The sequence below is a fragment of the Camellia sinensis genome, chromosome 7 (genome assembly GCF_055761805.1).
Source record: "Camellia sinensis isolate YWXY chromosome 7, ASM5576180v1, whole genome shotgun sequence".
NCBI classification, from domain to species: Eukaryota; Viridiplantae; Streptophyta; class Magnoliopsida; order Ericales; family Theaceae; genus Camellia; species Camellia sinensis.
The window spans coordinates 45,734,552-45,755,854 of NC_138967.1; the positions used below are offsets into that span (position 1 = coordinate 45,734,552).

The following is a 21,303-nucleotide window of genomic DNA, read 5'->3' on the forward strand; positions in this document are numbered from 1 at the left end:
TTTATAAATGGACCACAGAGCTAGACAGGGTTAAACTATAGCTCTTTATCTCAAATCAAGTTTGAATATTAAATAGATACAAAATCTCAACCCGGCCCTATGCACAAAATAATTTTTTCATACCATAAAAATATCGAGGTAAACTGAAGAGGGCAACGAGTTGATTGCCACCGCAACCCCAACCCATTCCATCAATATATTTTTAAAGAATAACATTTTCTCTAGTCCTTAATTAGACTAGAAATATGTTGTTGGGCTTATTGGACCTACTTTCGGATCCTGTTTCAATTATTCAAACCATCACATTTTAGGATGCGTAAAATATATTATCCTTGTAAAAAATCAAGTGAATCGGATAACGGAAAGTACGTGATTAGATTTGTTTTGTATGAATTGTTTAATTTCTCACCGTTCATTTTTTTTCATTAAAAAAAAAAGACTAAAATTGATCTGAATATGGTTCATACAAAATAAACGGTTCATACAAAATTGATTCGAACATATGGTTGCCTTTATCCGACCGACTTAATTTTTTACAAGGATTATATATATGTTGAATCCTAAAACGTAAATGATTCATATTATAGAATTGAAACCCAAAAGTGGACCCAATAGGTCTGACAACATCTCTTGAATTCGATTAAGAATCGGAGAAAAACGCAATCTTATTTTTAGGCCTCATATAAGAATATGTTATTTTAATAATTTTTTAATTTTTTATAAAAAAACATGTAAAAAAATAAAAATAAATAATGTGACAATTTATAATATTTTTTAACTAAAATTAAAAGTCATCAAATGAAACTTTAATGTTATTATCTGACAATGTTCGAGTACCGAATAATTTCTCCCTTACAAATGATCTTATGGGTCGGGTCAGAACTTACCCGAATATTTCTGACAGCCTGCTAGCTGACCCTACGCTACTACTTAGCTTAGCATAACTAAATGATTTGGATCGATAGATCACGTGACCCCTCCTAGTTCTCTTTCAAACAAAAATTACTACTTAGTATAAAAAACAATAATGGTTCATCCCATTAAAAACATCACCACTAATAGCACTAATGATTAAAAAAGTAAAAAATATATATATATATATAACTCTAAGATCAAAACATCATATTATTAATGACGAGACCCACTGCCACCTAATTAGTGGGAGCACTAATTAAAAATCATTAAAAGAAAAAAAGAAAAAATAATTATAAAAAAAAATGGGAATATAGGAAGGCAGGTTCCCACTTTCCAGGCTCACATGCAGCCATTCCCCTCTCTCTTTCTCTCTCTAAAAATCTCCTCCTTTCTCTCTCCACACTCCTTCTCATTCAACAATTCCAACTTTGTGTGTTGTGTTAGAAAAAGGTAAAATGGAACCACTACTCTTCTTCCTTCAACTTCAACCTTACTCTCAAATTAACCCTTCCCATTATTTTCTCTCTCTCTTCCCTTTGCACTCTAGAACTGGGTAATCTCTCTCTCTCTCTCTTTAGAACTATGAATACTTGTTGAGTTGTCTTGAGTTCCTTTATCATGTGATTCTACTTTTGTGTTATTCCTTTTTAATATAGACAAATTTGCTGTTTTCTTGGCTGCTGGGTTTTCCTGTATGCTTTTTCTTTGTTTATTTCTTTTCTTTCATTTGATTCTGTAACTTTTCAATCTCTTTAATTGGACTTTTCTTTTCATTTCATTTCATTTCTTTTCTTTTCTTTTTTATATAAAATATATTTTTGAACCCCCACATACATGTTCTTGGTTTTGTCTGATCTGGATCGGATCACAAGAATCTATTTGTTCTTTTTTCTATTTGCAGAGGTGGTGGGGTTCTCTGACTCAGTCCTTTTTGGCAGCAATCTTGGTCCTCTTTGAGGGAGGGTTTCGCAGGAGCAAAAGAAAGGAGAAAAAGAAGAGGTGAGATTTCTTGACAAATTGTGAATTGGGTCTGGTTGTTTTGGTAAATTGAATTAGAAGTTGGTGTTGGTTGAAATCTACTAATTGGTCTTATTGGGATTTGAATTCTTGGCAGTGTTCATTCATCATACTCTATTGATTTGGAATTAGGGTTTATTTGTTTGGTCTCTGGTAGTTTTACTTTTGGATGATTTGAATTGAGTTTTGATTGTGTGTACTGGTTTTGGATTGGCCTTGCATACTCCTGAGGTATGGCAAGCATTGATGTGTCCAAGTATGTCCATAGTCCCGTGCACAGAGCTGTAGCCATGAAAGACTATGCTTGTCTGAGGAAGATACTTTCGGGCCTCCCTCGGTTCTGTGACCCAGCTGAAATTCGCTCTGAGTCGGCTTCACTGTCTGAGGAACAGAAGGCTGATGCCATCTCTGCTGTGGTTGATAGGCGGGATGTCCCTAACCGGGACACCCCCCTTCACTTGGCTGTCAAACTCGGTGACGAGACTTCAACCGAGATGCTTATGATTGCTGGTGCAGATTGGAGCTTGCAAAATGAACAGGGTTGGAGTGCACTCCAGGAAGCAATATGTAATAGAGAGGAAGGGATTGCCAGAGTTATAGTTAGGCATTACCAGCCATTGGCTTGGGCGAAATGGTGTAGAAGGTTGCCACGGTTGATTGAAACAATGAAGAGAATGAGAGATTTCTACATGGAAATTACATTCAATTTTGAGAGCTCTGTTATTCCTTTCATATCGAGGATTGCACCTTCTGATACTTATAAAATTTGGAAAAGAGGTGCCAATTTGAGGGCGGATATGACTTTGGCTGGTTTCGATGGGTTCAGAATACAGCGCTCTGATCAGACCGTTCTTTTTCTTGGTGATGGGTCCGAGGATGGGAAGGTTCATGCTGGTTCACTTTGCATGATCTCGCACAAAGATAAGGAAGTGATGAACACTCTGGATGGTGCTGGTGCTCCAGCGAGCGAGGCAGAGGTGCAGCAAGAAGTTGCAGCGATGTCTCAGACTAATATAATTAGGCCTGGGATTGATGTAACTGAAGCAGTTCTTTTGCCACAGCTGACATGGAGACGACAGGAGAAAACAGAAATGGTGGGTCCTTGGAAGGCTAAAGTATACGATATGCACAATGTGGTTGTGAGCATCAAATCCAGAAGGGTCCCAGGGGCTATGACAGATGATGAGTTATTCTCATCTTCCAATGAAAATGACACAGAAAGTGATGGCCTTGATAATCTTCTTTCAGAGGAGGAAAGAAAGCAACTTGAAGTTGCACTCAAGTTCAATTCTTCAAATTTAAGCAATGAGAATGGTGATGTGATTATTGAACACCGCCATAGTTGTTACGACCAAAGGGAGACACCTACTGAGGACATGGGTAGTTCTAGAAATGGAGAGAGTTGTTATGTGCAAAGAGAGATTCCCATTGAGGACATGGGTAGTTGTAGAAATGGAGAGACTAAGCAGGAAAAGAAAGGATGGTTTGGTGGCTGGAGAAAACGTGATACTAAGCATGAAGGGCAGAAGTTGAATACAGCACCAAGAAGTTCACTTTGTGTAGAAGAGAAGGTTAGTGATCTCCTTGGGGATTCTCCATCACAAAGTCAGATCAAACCGGGGAGGCATTCCATGGAGATTGTTGTGAGGGGGGATGAACAACCTGGAGGAAGGGATGCCAAAGCGTCCTCATCCATGAGTACTGAGAGTGGAACTCGACGCAAGGAAGGAAACCGTGAAAATGAGTATAAGAAAGGCTTAAGGCCTGTCCTCTGGCTTTCCCCAGATTTCCCTTTGCGAACTGAAGAACTCCTTCCATTGCTTGATATTCTAGCAAGCAAAGTTAAAGCCATTCGTCGCTTACGGGAACTACTTACAACAAAACTTCCTATGGGTACCTTTCCAGTCAAGGTGTGTTGCATAAGTAATTTTTATAGTTTAAATTGATTATATGGTCATTTAGTATTATCGCTATGCATGTTTAATTTCTTTAAGTTCTCTTGGCTTAATTCTATGCTTTGCAAAGATGTTTTACAACTACATGATAAGCTGCTTTCCTTACTTTGTATATGTCTTCATGATTTGTTTACGGTGGTTGGATCTTGCCTTTTTAGAGGATTTTGTAGGGAGTGTGGTTGCCGTTTTGAGGTGTATTAGAGATACAGTCCAGTTAAAATTCCGGAAAATAGAATGAGAGAGTTTATAAATGTTTTGGTAGGTAACTAAACCTTTGAACAAGAAATAAGCATTGACTTCTGGTCTACAGTGCTACAAGTCAAAACCTTGACAGAAATGCTGCCAGTGACACTATCTACTACTCAAAATCAGATCTTACTTTCTTTAGAGTACACAAACTATAGACGTATAAAAATTAGAGATGGAAACTTGATCGTCACTTGATAGTTGCAATATAGGAAGCTTCCTTTATATGATGAAAAAATTGAAGAGTTAGAAGGCTTTGATGAACTTTTTCTCGTTTCTCTCACCCTTGATGCCAAATGTTAGATGTGTACTCAATCTTTCCCCTCCCAAACACAAATTAATGTGTATTAATTGGGCGTTGTTTTTTTTCTCACTCTGGCACTGTTGCACATAAACATACTTGCACAAGTACATGCAGTTGTTCTTGCACACCCTCATGCCGTTACCTTGCTTCTCAGATTCAGGACATGGATTTATTCTTCCTATGGGCATTTCCAATCAATTCTGCATCAAAATCATTATTTTCTGATTAATATAATAATTTGTTAAATTTATGTACACACACATATACCTAATCAGTGCATGCATGTATACATGGGTGTTTACTATATAAGAAGTTTGGGACTGTGTATGGGGCGGAGCCTACCTCAGTACCTGTAGGTTAAGGGAAATGGTGGACTCATGTTATGATCGTAGTGCTAGTTTACACCTGAGAGTGACCATGGTCATGGCTACAAGTGCCCCAAGGTAGTGAAGGTTTTATGTTTATGTAAGTATGTGTGTGTAGATAGATAGAAAAGCAGGACACTCAGATATCAAAAAAAAAAAATAGATAGAAAAGCAGAGAAATCTGAAACATGGAAAAGATAATCAGAAATCCGTCTAGGAGAGAACTAAAGATATAAGAGCTACAACAAAAGGATCATACAACTGACAATATTACTTGCTGGCCCTTTACTTCATTTTTTTAAAGGAACCATTAGATCGCTTGAAAAAAAAATTGTGGTGTAAATAGATGCTTGCGTCTGGATTCATGTGCATTACACATATAAGAGTGATCCGTGAATTTAACTACGCTAATAATTTGGAAACATTAGTTGTATACCAACCACCCCATTGAGGCTTTCATTTAATTAAGTGATAACTTAATGAATTTAGCTTGCACAACTTTGTGTTCAAAAAATTTCAACAAATATTATTAAAGTGATATTTTTTTCAATTACTAAATCAAATATGAGTTTCTATTGAATTTCCACTTCGATTCTTTTTCTTTTCCCTAAATTTGAGTGTAACGTTAAGGGAGAGGTATGAACTCTTGGTTCCATATTGAAGCTAAGATGAATTACACTTTGATTCTTTTGCAGAAGTTTTAGGCACTATTTTAAAAGTCTTTGCATAACTTTCTTTAGATTACAAATCAAAATGATACAAAATCTGTATTGAGTTCCTGATTGATCTATAACATCTTCCATCAATCGTATGCTATGTATTTAGACTGTTCTTTAGCTATTCAAGTTAATACCAGCACTAGTTTAAAAGTCAGACTTTTAGCTTTTTTATTCCTGTCGCTATACTATAGTTTAGTCTTCACTTCAGAATTCATTCCTATATTTTATTTTTTTATTTTTGTGGGCAACTGATACTTTACCCCCTTGAACTATGGTTTGGCATTGGCCTCTTCACTTCAAACACCTAGTATGCATTGTTTAAATGCGGTCAATTACTAAAATCAAAGCACAATGTAGAATTGAGAACATGCAAATACCCTCCCAGAGGTTGTGCTAATCATTGTAGACGAGAAAAGGGGGAGGTTTAAGGAGAAATATTCGATGTCTTTGTTAATAAACCAAAGTCAGCATGAAGAAACCAAACTCTCGGTTGGAGGCAGCAGCAACAGAACTCAATGGCTGCAGATGGCTTCTGTTAGGGAGTAGGGGTTTTGAAGAGGGAGAGGGGAGAAGGGTGGGTTTAGAAATCCTGCGGAGTTCTGGACATGGTGGGACAGAAATGACTGGAGGTTGAGGCATGCGATCTGCCTCTCGACTGGCATTGTCGTTGCTGTGTGGTGTTGGTGGCAGTGTTGGAGAGGGGATGGCGCTATTTACTTGACAGATTCACTCAGCATGTCTATGGTCTGGGTTCAAAGGTTGCTTAACGTAATATGGTTTGGGCTCAAAGTTTGCTTAACATATATGGTTTGGAATTGCCATGATATTTTTCCTTGTGTACCACCATCTTTTAGCTTGAATTGCCGTCTGGTTCTTAAACGGAGGTATGGCTCAAGTCCCAGTTGCGGCACGAGTTTGTTTGTATACTTGTTAAAAGAAAATGAAAAGGAAGTTTTATTCTAAGTTTCAACATCGTGTCTATAACGCTCCGAAATTATTACTATAACCCATACTCAATATCAAGAAGTGCTCATAATGATAAAGAAGTTATCTTTCATTAATTTATAATTAAGCTTTACAAAAGAATTATATAATAGTAAGATAAGACAAAAGTTAGACAAATAAGAATTGTCCTAAAGGCTTACATCTTTTCAAGACAATGCTTGGTTACAACAAAAATAGGCTCAAGTCTAATACAGTTAAAACCCTTGGCTTGTACAAAAATAAATACAATAAATACACAAAAGAAGCTCTCCCAAGCTATTGTCTTGGTGGAAGCATATCATCAGCACCTGAAATGAATGTTTTTCCCACATAGGGTGAGCCAAAATCATGTAGAAATAATTCAACACAGTATATGAATCTTAACAAAGTTATAAGGTGAATGCATATGCAATGCTTGTGCCATAACATTTTATATTTCTTTCCAAAACTATGCAATGCCAAGTTATTATCATGAATCATTTCCTTACAATAGAAAATAGGGTAGTGAATTACACTATGGGAATTTCAAAACAATACAACCTTTACCGGAAATTTCGTCCGGAGAAAACCGGAAATTTCGTCCGGAGAAAACCGTAAACCGGGACTTATGTAAACATAGGCTATACAAGCACTACTATTGCCATTTTATGAAAATTTTGTCTGCGGGATCAGACAAGCACTAGATTCACCCATTTTCTCAAAAGCAGTAACATTTCCAATGTATAAGTGAGATAATGTTCAATGCAAATGAATGAGAAAAATAGTTTCAATTCTCCTAATTCATATGCAATTTCTACAACACTCATAGATATCTTCCACTGATAGCCCAAAACAGATAAACAATTATCAATAAAGATAAATTCTCCAAATTTTCAAGAGGTAGGTGATAATACATATCTAACTCCACCATCCCCATCAACATCAACCCAATTTCACAATTCCAATATCAATATCATAATTTATAAAAAAATCAACATTTGAGGCATTTAGGGAAAAATTTCTTTTCTTTCCAAAATCCATCCCAAATACCAAAATCAACTATTTGTTCCCAAATCAACATTTTCTTCCATACCAAAATCATCTTCAAGGACTTATTTGAAAAACCCCTCTTTTGATTTTTATCCAAAATCCTAGGTTGTTCCAAATTTTCCAAAATCTCAATATTGTTTAGAAATAACAAATAACTAAGTTGCAACTCATAAAAAGTGTGGAAAGTATCCCTACCTCAAGCTTAGAAGATGATTGGAGGAGGGATGGAGACTCAAAGATGCCAAAAACCAACTTTGCTCCGTTTAGAATGAAGCCCTCGTCGAGCTCTACCATTTTAACAAAGGCACACAGGTGAAAAGATCGACGGATCTAGGTGTATTCAAGGGAAATAGATGAGTTTTAGCGAGAAAGTGAGAGATATTAGGGTTTTGAAATGTTTAGAGAAAGAGAGGTGTGAAAAAGTAACTCAAAAAAATATTTTTACGAATTGATATACACATAGTTCGCTCGAGCGCAAGATGTGTCGCTCTAGCGATCAAACACAATAAGTTGCGCCGCTCGAGCACAGAATACGAACTCCTAGTAGTTTTACAAATAGAAGACCGTCGCTTGAGCGCAAGAAGCTTCGCTCGAGTAAAGAATGCAAACTCTCAGTAGTTTTACAGACCTACAAAAGTACTGGAGGTTCATATAGATCGCTCGAGCACAAGAAGTGTCACTCAAGTAAAGGAACAAAAATGTGGGCAACAACCGTTTGAAAAACAAGCTATTAACCTATTCCAAACACAATCAACATAACTCAAAAGCCAAACTCAAAGAGAAATAAGGGGATACAAGACCAGATTGTCCATATACAACAATAAACCTGGATCTAAAATATTAAATGGGTCGGGTTCAAATCAGAATCACTATAGTGTCCTATTCGCAACACTATATTAGTATCTACGTGTTGACATGTATACGTGTCAACACATTGATACTAATATAGTGTTGCAATCTTTTTTGATAGGACACGATGCTGAAAATTAGAATAAAACTTCCTTTTCATTTTCCTTTTACGAGATAGGGGGGTAAACTTCTATGAATTATGAGTCTCGTCTCCTTGTATAACTGAGAATTCATTGAAGGATATTCCAGAATCATAGGTGAGATCCTTATGAACTCCTTTAGGTTCCTTCGGCTTTTCCTTAGGGCCAAGAGTGAGCTTTTCAAGTTTTGAAACCAAATCGGGAGTAATTCCTCTCTCAGCTTGCTTGTTTGCTTCAAGAGAGCGAATTCTAGCTTCAAGCTGGGATACTTGATTGGATAATCGAACACAAAGTTCAATTATAGTGTTGTTCTGTCGGATTAGAACTCGGTTGCTTTCTGATATTCCTGCTGCTTTGCCCGTGGATTGTGATAATCCGATCGCGGGTTCCTCGATTTCCTCTGTTGCCTTTAGTGCTGTTAGGTAGAAAAGATTATCTTGGCTGCTGGTCATCCAAGCACAACTTGCTTGAGTTGCTGGAGTACAGCTTCTGCGGAGTCAATCTTTTCTTGCACCCTTTGCAGTATTTCAACAGCTTGGCCTTCAGTCTTCCGAGATTGATGAGTGAGTTCCGACACAAGATCTCGTATTTCCCATTCATAAAGACCAAGAGGGGTCCAGAATGCAGTCCACTCAATGGAATCTGGATGCATGGCCACTTGATGGAATCCGCTCTTGAGGTCAAATTTAGAATAAATATTACTAGCTCATAACATTGCTGTAATTTATGATCGAGTCTGTTTACTAAGTAAAGTCTCTTTAAAAGAATCTCGTAACCTTGTGGCTGAAAACCAGTTACTAAAAAGTTCCTTAGAAAAACTCCAGATAAAGGTTATTAGGCTTGAAAAGGATTTACAACTTCCTTTTCATTTGTATACGTCCTCCAAGATGAAAAGGAAAGCTGTATAAAGCTCACTCTTGGCCCTAAGGAAAAGCCGAAGGAACTGTGACAAGAGACACTCATAATTCATAGAGGTTTACTTATTATATATATATGAATATGCATATCACATGGTGTACTCAATTTAAAGAGGTTAAGTGGTAGTCAAATGCTAAGCAAGAGTTACTTGTAGGGTTATGTTTTATTACATCATGTGCATTTTCACAGCTTATAATATTGAAAGTTCACCTTGTCTGGTTTCAATTTTTGAACTCGAATTTTCTAAAAATTGAGTTTTTTGTTTTTAGTGATTTTATTTTTAATATTTTAAGCAATTTTTTTACATTTTAGATGCACCTAACCTAGATGTTCCTAAAAAGTGAAATATTGGTAAAAAAAAATGTTTAAAAAAAGGCAATAAATATACATGAATACGAAAATGTACCGAATTTTTGTATTTTTGGTATTAAGTGAATTTTTGAAAGATTTTTTTCACAAATATTATACTTTTTAAGTATATTTATGTTAGGTGTATCTAAAAATTAAAAACTTTGCATAAATATTTAAAAAAAATCAGTGAAAACAAAAAAACACAGAAAAGAAAAAAAACTCAATTTTCTAAAAAGTGATTTCAAAATTCTGAAACCAAACAAGGTGAATCTCGGGATGATGATAGGATCGGTCTATAGCCAGTGCATGTATTATGATCTTTCTGCCTTGACTTTCTTATCGATAAGTTTACTGGTTGTTGTATGAAAGAAATGAGCTGAAAAGATAATTATATTTTAGTTACATGCCTTTTCACTTGCTCAAAACGTGGAATGCAGAAATTGTAGCACTGATGATTGAACTTGTAAAATCCAGGCTATTAGGATTATTTGCTGTTATGAAAGCATCTTCTATTGTTATTGTGATCTGCTAATTATCATTATGATACTATAATATATCAATTGCAGTAACAACCATTTTTTGTTCAATTAGTTTACCATTCATTTTTAAATTTTGTTAAACAATTGCTTGCAACATATATAGCTTAATGCACTAGGGGGCAAGGAAAGAGCACAATTATGGAGAAATAATATAGAAAAGGAGATGAGTAATGACCATTCAGTGATATCTGCTCAATAGAGTGATAAGCATAAGAAAAGCATTGCTCCGATTTTGTTCCTTTAACGTACAAAATCTAAGGAAACCTAAAAGTTAATTTTCGTCTTGACAATTTTAGTATATTGTGGAAATCAAAATTCAAGGTTGAATATAAATATACCGTTTTTCAAGTAAGAACCAAAAGGATCAGAAGCACATCCATTTTCAGTTATCATATCTTAAAATTTGTATGTTATTTGATTTATATTTTCTTATGGAAAGTTAAACCAAACCTAAATAGTTCTACTATTAAGCTGAGCAACATTTTGGGAATGGTAATTGACAAAGGAAACGATATGTTGGTATGAGGTAAGTTTGTAAATTACAAAGTCCTTGCAATATTTTTCTGTCCTGGATGAACTACTCAAGCTTGTTTGATATCTTTTTTGAATTTTCAAAAATCAATTGCCATTCCAGAAATTCTCAATACAATAGAAGGTGAGTGAGTGGTGGTCAAAATTGTGTTGCGGATATTTTAGCTGAACTGGTAATAACATCAGTTACTTGCTACAAACAACTACTACTACTCACTTTCTTTGTGCTCAGTTTATAGGGCAACCAATTCTAATTACCACTCTCTTCCTCAGCTTATAGGGTCTCTCAGCCCTAAGAAAAATGGTTAACAGTTTCTGTATCCCAAGCTCTTTGCCTGTTTATAGGGCCTTCCAGTCCTACGAAAAGTGGTTGCTAGTCTCTGTATCCCAATTGACTTACCTTGGGACTTCTGAGTTTGTTGCTGGATTGTACCATTGCATGTTTGATCCACTTGCTTTATACTATTGGGTTTAAAGAGAATGGAAGTTGCTTTGGATATCAAAAAAACTGTTAACCTGGTGGTAGTTTTTTCAGCGTAACAAAGTGGTAGGAAGGACCCTGGGAACCAGCTCTGCTAACCCAAATATTTTTTTGCATATTTCACTATAGTTCTATTTTGACTGCATGATATTTTCAAAATCTTCACAACAGACACTTGAAGGTTATTGCTCGTATATGGCATGCAGGAATTTTTTTTATTTTTTTTCCCTTCAATTGATTTCTGGGGTTTTGGGATCAATGATAAAGCATTATTCTTGTGGGATTGTGTTTTTATGCTATTTTTTGGATTATTTGGTTGGAGCATAATGCTAGGAGGATCTTTGAGGATTTGTTTGAAGAGGTGAACTCATTATGGGATAATGTTTGTTACCTGACATCTTTATGGGTTTCCGTCTCCACTCCCTTCAGTGGAATTCCGCTTCTGTTTTTTTTTTTTCTCTTTCTAGAGATATGAAGGCAGTGTGTAATTTGTAGTGTGAGATTTTGATTTTCAAGGTTTTTGATTTTTCTTTTTTGGAGGATTCCTTGTTCTCCCGTTTCTCTTGTATTTTATTTAATTTTTTTTTCTTAGAAGTAGCTTCATGTTGCTTTGTAACTTATTTTTCCCCCTTTGTTAAAAAGTCCTGTGTTGTTTTTCAGGTTGCTATCCCGGTGGTTCCCACGATCAGAGTATTGGTCACATTTACAAAGTTTGAAGAATTGCAGCCACTGGATGAGTTTGCAACCCCTCCTTCAAGTCCAAGTTCTGTAGGCCGAGAGAGCCCAGCGATGTTGCAGTCATTGAGTTCGTCATGGTTTCAGTGGATAAAAACTCCATACCAAAGGCCAAGTTCTTCCTCCATTTCTTCAAGCAGTAAGATAGAAAATATTCCAGACCCATTTGCAATTCCTCCTGGGTACACATGGGTTACAGCTGAAGAAAAGAAGAAGAAAATGCAGGAGAAGAACAAATCAAAGAAAGGACGAAGTCAGAATCAGTAGTATAGGATCGGATTGAGATGTATCTTTAGGAAGAAAATTTATCTCGCTAGAGGTACTGGATAGGTACCAAGAGAGGCTATACCGGTTTCATTAATCTACTAATCTGCAATAGTGTAAGAACAAAAAATAGGGGGGGCCATATACTTCTATTCAGAAGTGGTGATCCTTTTGTAGGGTGAAAATCTGGTAAATCATTGTGGGGGGTATAAAAAGTTGAAATTGCTATTCTTGCAAATGCTTGTAACCAATATATGGAACAATTGTTGGACTTCTTGTGGATGCTTATATCATTTACATCATTTGATTTGCTTCTTTCCATATGTTCTTCTAACTTTGTTTCTATTCATCATGGATATAATGACAGGTTTTGTACATTGTTCATTTGCTTCCCTTAACTTTTGTAGATCTTCTGACAATGTCGCCTAGTGTTTGTGAGATGTGCTTGAAATTTGAATTCTGTCTTTGAAGCATCATCCTCTTTATCTTGAAATGGATCTGCAGTTGCCTCACTGCATAATTGGAAAACATGATAATGCTCTGGTGGGATTGGACTCTATAAACAACTTCAATTAAAAAATTGGTCTGTGTAAGTGTAATGAAGTAAGAACTTAAATGAGTCAGAATGCTTGTTTTTTCCTTGTGAAATGGTGGGTTTGAATTGGCTGTTCTTGCCAATGCTGCCTTTTTGAAGAAATTATATAGTTTTTTTTTTGGGTAAATTATACTTTTCCCTCCGAACACGTCAAGCTGACACTCTACCGTTGAGTTATATCCCTTCTCCGCCTCCATTGAAAAATGGAACTGACTAATCCTAAGTCAAAGGGTCGTGAAACTCAATTAGGAATGGCAACGGGGCGGGGCGGGGCGCGGCCGGGGATTCCCTCTCCGTCCCCGACCCCGATCCCCGACGGGGAACCCCTCACTCCCCCCACCCCCATTCCCTAACGGGGATCGGGTTTCCTTGACCCCGTAAAATCCCCGACGGTGACGGAGTTACAGAGCTGAGTGAGTCGTCATCATCACACACACACACACACACACACACACACACACACATCTGAGATCTGAGTTGTCATTATCATCATCATCATCACACACACAGACACACGGAGAGAAGAGAGGTTTTGATCGGTGACAGGCGGCGAGCTTGAGAGAGTGACCATGGCGGTAGAGCTGTCAAAGCGACGGAGAGACGGAGACTTTGGTTGCAGTGGAGCGACGAGCGGCGGAGCTATCAAAGCTCGGGTGCAACGAGCTTGAGAGCAAGCGGCGGAGTGCGACCATGGCAGCGGAGAGACAAGAGACAGAGCGGCGGAGGAAGAGAGGATCTGAGATGAGAGAGAGAGAGAGATCTGAAATGAGAGAGATGAGAGGTGTGTTTTGGTTTTGGTTTTGGGATGGTTAGATGAGATCTGAAATAAAAGAGACAGATGAGTATATATTATAATTTTTAGATATAATATTATATTATATTAGATGAGTATAATATATTAGATCTGAAATGTATTAGATCTAAAATGAGAGAGGGAGAGGGAGGCGGGGAGAAACGGGACGGGGAACGGGGCCGAGGTCGGGCCGGGGCCGGGGCCGGGGCCAGGGCGGAAGAACTTATCACCGTCCCCGACCCGAAAATGGTCGGGAATTTTTTTTTGAATACCGTCCCCAGCCCGTCGAGGATATTTTTCGGGGAAATCCCGTGTTAATCGGGGTCGGGGGGTCGGGTCCCCATCGGGCCGGGTTTAAATTGCCATCTCTAAACTCAACACCACTATTCTTGAACAACTTGGAGCCGGGCCTTCTTTTCTCACTATTACGGATATGAAAATAATGAGAAAAATTAGATTCAATTATCAACTGCCCCTATCGGAAATAGGATTGACTACGGATTTGAGCCATTTCATAAAACCGCACGATTCTCTCAATCAAGCAGGTTTTATATGAAAGAGACTTTCATTTGAATTTTACTTTGGTCCCTTATTTTCTAATTACAATAATTAAGTTCTTAAACATCAACTCAAGTTTTCTAGTGAATACCTCATGTTTTCATCTTATTATTAAATCTGATTGCATTTAGCATTTCAGCTCGTGCCCATTCATCACTTGGATGCTTCAGATCCAGTTCTCTTGCTGGACAATGAGAAAGTGGAGGCTCATGTCGAGATTTTGAGGAGTGAAAGTGCTTTTTGATGAAAATAGTGTTCATGGCAAAAGACCAGCATGTGATTTTTGGCTCAGTTTTATGGTTGCCTTCGCTCCATTCGGTTAGTTTTCCTAGTTCTGTCACTTTTATAGTTCAATTATTTGCTTCTTGTAACTTCCTCTTAATCAGAGGGAAGACTACACTGATTTAGTTATCATGTTGACCTCTTTATGTTGCTTGTTATTATTGAAACATATAGTAATAGTTTGATCAGGAATTAAATGCTCCAATCCGGTGATCATTTTTGTCTCCGGTCATCATCATAATCACTTTGTTATTTTATTTTGTTCCACTATTCCCCTTTCATTTGTATCATGTATTTGCTAACCTTCTCTTTGGTTGTGTTTTGTTGTTGTTGTTTTTACTCTTTTTTTTTTGGTGCAAAGAGAGTTTTAAAAAATGAAAAACCTCTAGATGATTTCTATAAGGTGGGTTGTTTTAGTAAGATTTCCCTAAAACTTTTGGAAAATAGTTTGCCAAACAAGTTTTCTAAATTTTTCAAAAAATGAAAACTGAAAATGAAAAATACAACCAAACAGGCTAGCGTTCATGTCAATTCTCATAATTTACGCTGTTTCCAGTTTGGTTTTTACGTTCATGTAGTTTTCTTCTTGATTTTCTATTTATTCATCTTTAGCATTTTAACTCATTCATTTGATTCTGAACTTACTTCTTGACTTCTCAAGGCTCAGTGCTCATAACTTTAATCGAAAGAGAAGAACACTTAAATCCGGGGAGTCAATTTCCTTCTAGAACATATTGTTACAATGTTTATGCAAATCCGGTCGTTCATGTGGAATACAGAATTCTAGCTCCTATTGGATGTTGGTGAAGAGATTAACATCTAAATATGATTGAACGTTGCAGAACCGGATTTTAAAAGCACCTCTGTGAGGTAAAGAATAAATCAAATTTCTTGAGTTAGAAGATTACTGAATCAAAAATCATAAAAAACGATTAAATAACGCTCCATCTCATAGCTCTGTAGATGGTAATGAAAATAGTTTGATTTATATTTAAGCAGGATTTGAACACACATGTTTGCCATGTAAAATGGATGATCATTACCAAGTTCACCAAAATCACATAATAACCCGAGATTCAAGCCTTCATTGGAAAACACTTTCGAGTGATTACACTATAAAAATGCTTGTAAAATGAAGATTTGTTTTTTTGCATACCATACCATACCATTCCATACCAAACAAAATGAAATGAATTGAAATTATTTAATCATGCGGTGACAATTTATTAATCAAAACATAATTATGTCAGAATGGGGTTGATTCATGGGCTCTGGATATGCAGCAAAACTTTTATCATAGCTGTTTACTGTTGCAGTTTGATTTGAAAATGCCACACCCATATTAAGGATTGATGTTCAAAAAGATTGATCATTCTTTTTCTTATTTTGTTACATGGTCTTGAGTAGAACTCAACCCCAAAAGTTGACTATTTATACTACACATTAGTTTTGTACCTAGCACAACGTGTTCACTCGGCAACAACCCTACCCATTTCTTGTACTCTCGACTATGATACCATACTACACAGTCTTGGGTAGAATTCAATCCCAATAGCTAGCTATTAAAGTAAGAGTGCCCTCAAGTTTATATACTGCACATTACTTTGTAACCAAATGATGTGGAACTTCGCTTCAAAGTATCTATCCCAAAGAATAGGGAGGAGGGATGCAACGTTTAAATCTGAGAAAAGAAACTTGCTGCTTTTCAAAACTAATTTCAAGAAAGAAAATACTTTTTATCTAAAGTCACAGAAACCACCTCTCTAAAAATGATAGTAATGTTGCATACATCTTTCTCTCCTCAGATCTTGCTTTAACAAGAGTGTTGGTACATATAGTTGCCTTTTTTTTATTTTTTTATTTTACTAATTGTATTAGATTGGTGAGGTTTTGACATGGTGTAGTGCTCATATTACAGAGGTGGGACTTAAGCTATGAGCATGTTTCTTAGTGAATAATTGTGGGGTAGGAAGCACTTTATGTGCTCCCTTACCAATTATGAATCCTATCATCATGAACACAAATTACATAAAAGGGTTTTTTTTTTTTTTTTTTTTAAAAAAAAAAATTATGAATAAAGTGCCATTACCGTTTTAGAGTAGCTCTTAAAAGAAATTAATACAGCATATATCTTGTATTATGTGCCTTTTTTCTTTCTTTCCTTTTTTTTCTTTTCTTTTTTTTTTTTTTTTTTTTGTCAATGAATAAGAGAATAATTACAAATATAAGAAACTTTATATCAAATTGGACAATTAAAGTCTAACAATAACTGCAAAGTCAACAATTACTAAGCCTAACAACCATCACAAGAACAACTACATCCAATCCCAACAATAGGGGAGAACACAGAAAATCGAACTCTTCTCCATTCCCTTTGATACCCATCTTTCAAAGCTATATTTCAATTGATCAGTGCTATGCAAACTAACAAAGCTTACAAACTCAATTATTGAATACATTCATTTTACATCACAGGAAGATGTGTAAAATGCTGTTTGCACATTTCAGTTTAAACTTCTAATACACATTTGAATAATAATGTGTTTACATCAACATGCCTATGTAAGTATACATCCATAATTCAAGAACTTAATCAAATCAAAGGTGATACCTTTTTCATTGAATTGCACAAACACAAGAATTCTGAACTCCTCCAAGTTCACCGTCCTCTGAAAGACTATATTGATGAAGAAAAAAAAGTGAGAACATAGTAAATCAGGACTCAGAGCTTCACACTAAATAGAATTTTGGCAAAATTGAAACCTTAAATAAAACCCATAAAAACTTGTGTAGTGTTAAATTAGTATTGGGTTTTTTTCCTTTATTTTTATAAAATGTAGAAGCATATGGTCCAAATCATCCAAAAGTAAAACATCCATCATGCAAAAAAAAAAAAAAAAAGTAGAGGGTAGATGGTTAATGTTTTACCTTGGATCAAACTCTTGAACATGAGCAATATCTTTGCCATGAGCATCAGGCCAATTAACTTTCCTTGTACCTATCATTCTTGGTGGTTGAGTAATTACCTCCACTGTTGGTGGTGTTGTTTTCTTTAGATTACTCTTGAGAGGAGTGGGATCAGTGTGAGGCCCATTAGTACAATTGCTGCCTCCACCACCACCATTGCTATGATCATTACATACTTCTTCCTTGACCCCATCTTTGTTCGCCGCTTGCAATCGCTTCTTGTTCCCGTTGTTGTTGCTACTACTACTACTTCTGTGGTTGTTATCTTGTTCGCCTTTGTAGTCAGAACACCTAGATGGTACATAGCAAGAGCACACTAAGGAGGTGCACCTGTTTTGCGCCGACGCCGCCAGGAGTACAGGTAACAAGCTCGAACAACCCTAACCTATCTCTTGCCTTCCTATTTATTGATTATACCATGAACAGTTCAATGACAACATGGGTATTGGATCAAACTATGAAACTATTGAAATGGGGAGAGAGAAAAAGAGAGAGAGGCATACATAGTATATGTATTTTGTTGAATGTATGTAATCATTTACAGTTTGCTTTGCAAGTAAGATAAGTGGTTTTGGATTTTTGGTTGAGAGGTGGGGGTTGGATATGATGTTTTTTTTTTAGGTTGGGAAAAGATGTGAATAGATATGTTCATGCTCTCATGCCTCTCTCCCACTAAGAGTTGTTTCCTTTTGCTTTTGTCTTTGGTACTCATTGGTGTGGTGAAAAAGGTGATCACAAAAAATGGACAATAAGAGTGCTCTTTATCTTTTTTCGACTATTCATGAGATTGTATACATGTTGTTATGTTATAGCACGAGATAAGCATCTGTTCTTTTCTTTCTCAGGCTATTATTTGCTTTTTCATCACTGTCCTTCAAGAAAAGAAAGAACAACATAATTATAAAGCCTTGTTTGTTTGCTGGTTATTTAAGAGGGTGTTTTTATTTTACTCTTCATATTCGAAAACTGCCTAATGCTCTATGAGCCCCGAGTTGGTAAATTTAAAAAGAAATATCAAATAAATGAGAATTTGAGAAACTAATTGTAAACATGTAAAAATTGTGCTATGTACAAGTGAAAACTATACCTTGTGCAACGAATTACAAAATTTTTACATAAGTTGCTGTTAGGTTCTTCATCTTTCCATATTTTTGCCTTAGATTTAAGTTAAATTCAATAGTAAGTAATTAATTCCATTTTTTTTTTCATGAAAATAAAGGAATACTTTTGATTGTTCATATATTCTAAGAGTGCACTCTCTTAATAAATATTTCCCTTACATATTAGCCAGGGTTTGAAAGAAACTAGGAAAGTGGAAGTTTCTCTCTCCAAATCTCTACAAAACTATTTGAAAGTAATAGGGAATAATATGAACCAAGGACTACAGAAAGTGGAAGTTTATAGGTGGATAAATAAACAAGACACCTTCTGGGCATCAGGATATATTTCTTGATCTTGGCAAGTTATCCATTAAAAATAAAAATAGTATAATTTTAATTTTTTGAGTTATAACTAAAAAATAAGAAAAAATATCGTAACTAAACACAACATAAGGTATAATTAAAGAACTCATGAGTCATAACTAAAATAATGTCATAACTAAAGAAAAAAATTAATCATAACTAAAAAAAAAACAATGATGCTGCAGACCCCCAGTGAGGTGGCGTGCCCCCACTCGCTGAAACTCAAAAAAAAATAAAATAAAATAAAACAGTTTTTTTTTTTGCCCAATCACCGTGTGCCACCTCACTGGGGGTCGACCCCCAGTGGGGGTCCGAAGCATTTTTGAAAAAAAAAAAGCATAACTAGGGATGTATATGGTACATTCTTGTAAAAAGGGTGTATATTAGAATTTCCCTACCCAAAATAATGTGGAGATATACTGTAGGGAAAAAAAATAAAGAAAAGAAAAAGGGAAGAACATAATAATGTTACGAAAATTAATGCAATAAATAAATAAATAAATAAAATAAAAATAAAACAACAACTAGACCTTGTGTTGGAGCCTATTTTGAAAAGGGTACTTATTATTGTAATGAGGGGGGGGGACTATATCCTTCCTCCCAAAATCTTTGGCCCTTGTCCTAAGCCCCCTCTCCACTACAAGAGTTGGGCAAATCAAATAACTTTAATTTGCAAGATGCCACATTGTGTGATGGGGAGAGATTTAAAACAGAGGATAGAAATTTTTGGAGACAGGGATCGCATATAAAAAAAAGAATTTTGAGCATAATCTAATTGTAAGTATAAAAATCATTCTAAATCATGGTTTCACATAAGAAAGGATTAGTTTTGTACTTGTTTTAGCAGAATAATTGGATCAACTGGAAGAGTATTGTGAAGAAAAGCAAATTGGAGAGGCAAGAATTGGAATGGTTAAGCAAGCGATGAAGAAGAGTATTCTCCAATGTGGTTACATGTTGTGACCAAATATGTTATGTCTTTTGGTCTCGTGGTTCACCATTTTTTGGCATCAATTTAATCTCTCTACTAGGGGTGAGCATGGTTCGGATTGAACTTAATTGAGATAAAATTAAGACCAATCTGTTATTTACGATTTTTGAAAAATTGGAACCAATCCAATCTGTTTAAAGCATGGAACCAATCCGAACCAATCTATTTAAACACGGATTAAATCGGTTTAGAACCATGGATTCACATAATTAAATAACAAAAATATATATATATATATATATAACACTTTAATTTCGTAAAAACATAAAAATAGCGCTATATTTGTTCCACAATAGTAACATGTCTTTCTATAATAGCGACATACTGTTCTAGAATTTAAGCAACTATAAGAAAACTGGTTTCACCATAAGTATTTAGACCATTACAAATTAAAGCTAAAAACTAACAAACAAAAGTAATAAAAGAAGATATTATGCGGGTTCAGATTTGAGTTCATATTTTATATGGAATAAAAGAATATACTATGGAGGAGGATGTATAATAAAAATATAGACTATTTGTATACGGTCCGGGTCGGTTCCAATCCAGAACCGTAGAGTTCAATCCGGAACCAATCTGTGGATTACGAATTTTTAATTCTTTAATTCGGAACCGAACCACGGATTTAAAAAACCAATCCAAACCTACCAAATTGGACTGGACTGAATCGGATTACAGATTTTACGGATTCCTTGCTTAGTCCTATTCCCTACTTTCATTGAGTCCTGCTGTGTTCCACCAAAAAACAAAAAACAAAAAAAAACAAAGAAACAAAAAAACCAAAAACCAAAAACCAAAAAACAAAAAAACCAAAAAAAAACAAAACAAAACAAAACAAGGGTGATTCACTATTCTTTGGCATTCTTGGGTTATTGTTTACTTATTCACTTGATGAAGTATTAGGCCAAAACACTTATTTAATGATTGGATGCTGAATTTGTAGAAAAAAAGAAAAAGAAAGAAAGAGAAATCATAGGAAAATGAATAAATAAATAAATATAAGCATATATATATATATATATGTATATTTAACATAACCATTATTTTTGTATAGTCCATTGTTTTTTAGTTAGTTATGAAATAATATAGGCAAGTACTTTTCTTCATTTGGCTTTCCTTCAACAAATTCAACATCCAAACCTAACAGAGAGTATCAAAATGGTTGAATTATCTTCCTAAAGTTTGTGCTCTCATTTATCAATTAACATAAATAAGGTCATGTAACTACTAAGGATTTGAAACAATATTTTCACCCTTCACTCATTATAGTTATTTTGACTCGCGTTTTGTTAATTTAATGTTTTTTTCCCCA

The 21,303-nt window shown here is 35.6% G+C and overlaps 1 protein-coding gene and 1 long non-coding RNA gene across 5 annotated transcripts; one reads left to right on the forward strand and one right to left on the reverse strand.

The window, feature by feature from the left end:
• Positions 1 to 1,228: 1,228 nt before the first annotated feature.
• On the forward strand, positions 1,229 to 12,657 carry LOC114288568 (uncharacterized). 4 transcript variants are annotated; one of them, XM_028232102.2, is made up of 4 exons: positions 1,229 to 1,365; positions 1,817 to 1,914; positions 2,030 to 3,842; positions 12,004 to 12,657. In XM_028232102.2, exons 3-4 carry the CDS (start codon positions 2,166 to 2,168, stop codon positions 12,343 to 12,345), a joined length of 2,019 nt encoding a protein of 672 aa, XP_028087903.2. In that variant the 5' UTR covers positions 1,229 to 1,365; positions 1,817 to 1,914; positions 2,030 to 2,165; the 3' UTR covers positions 12,346 to 12,657. The 4 variants fall into 4 exon arrangements, with proteins under 4 accessions (XP_028087903.2, XP_028087902.2, XP_082733946.1 ...); XM_028232101.2 differs by having other exon boundaries at positions 1,233 to 1,468; XM_082877820.1 differs by having other exon boundaries at positions 1,256 to 1,468; positions 1,854 to 1,914.
• A 4,299-nt stretch (positions 12,658 to 16,956) lies between these two features.
• On the reverse strand, positions 16,957 to 18,342 carry LOC145795072 (uncharacterized). Its single transcript, XR_014335252.1, has 2 exons — positions 17,499 to 18,342; positions 16,957 to 17,247 (listed from the first exon to the last, which is right to left on the reverse strand). It is a non-coding gene; the product is annotated as an uncharacterized LOC145795072 (long non-coding RNA).
• Positions 18,343 to 21,303: the final 2,961 nt, after the last annotated feature.

Bases quoted from the DNA above. Each gene is read 5' to 3' on its own strand.
- LOC114288568 (XM_028232102.2), top strand. From the start codon at position 2,166: ATGGCAAGCATTGATGTGTCCAAGTATGTCCATAGTCCCGTGCACAGA. The intron at 3,843-12,003 runs GTGTGTTGCATA...GTTGTTTTTCAG, and splicing joins TGGGTACCTTTCCAGTCAAG to GTTGCTATCCCGGTGGTTCC.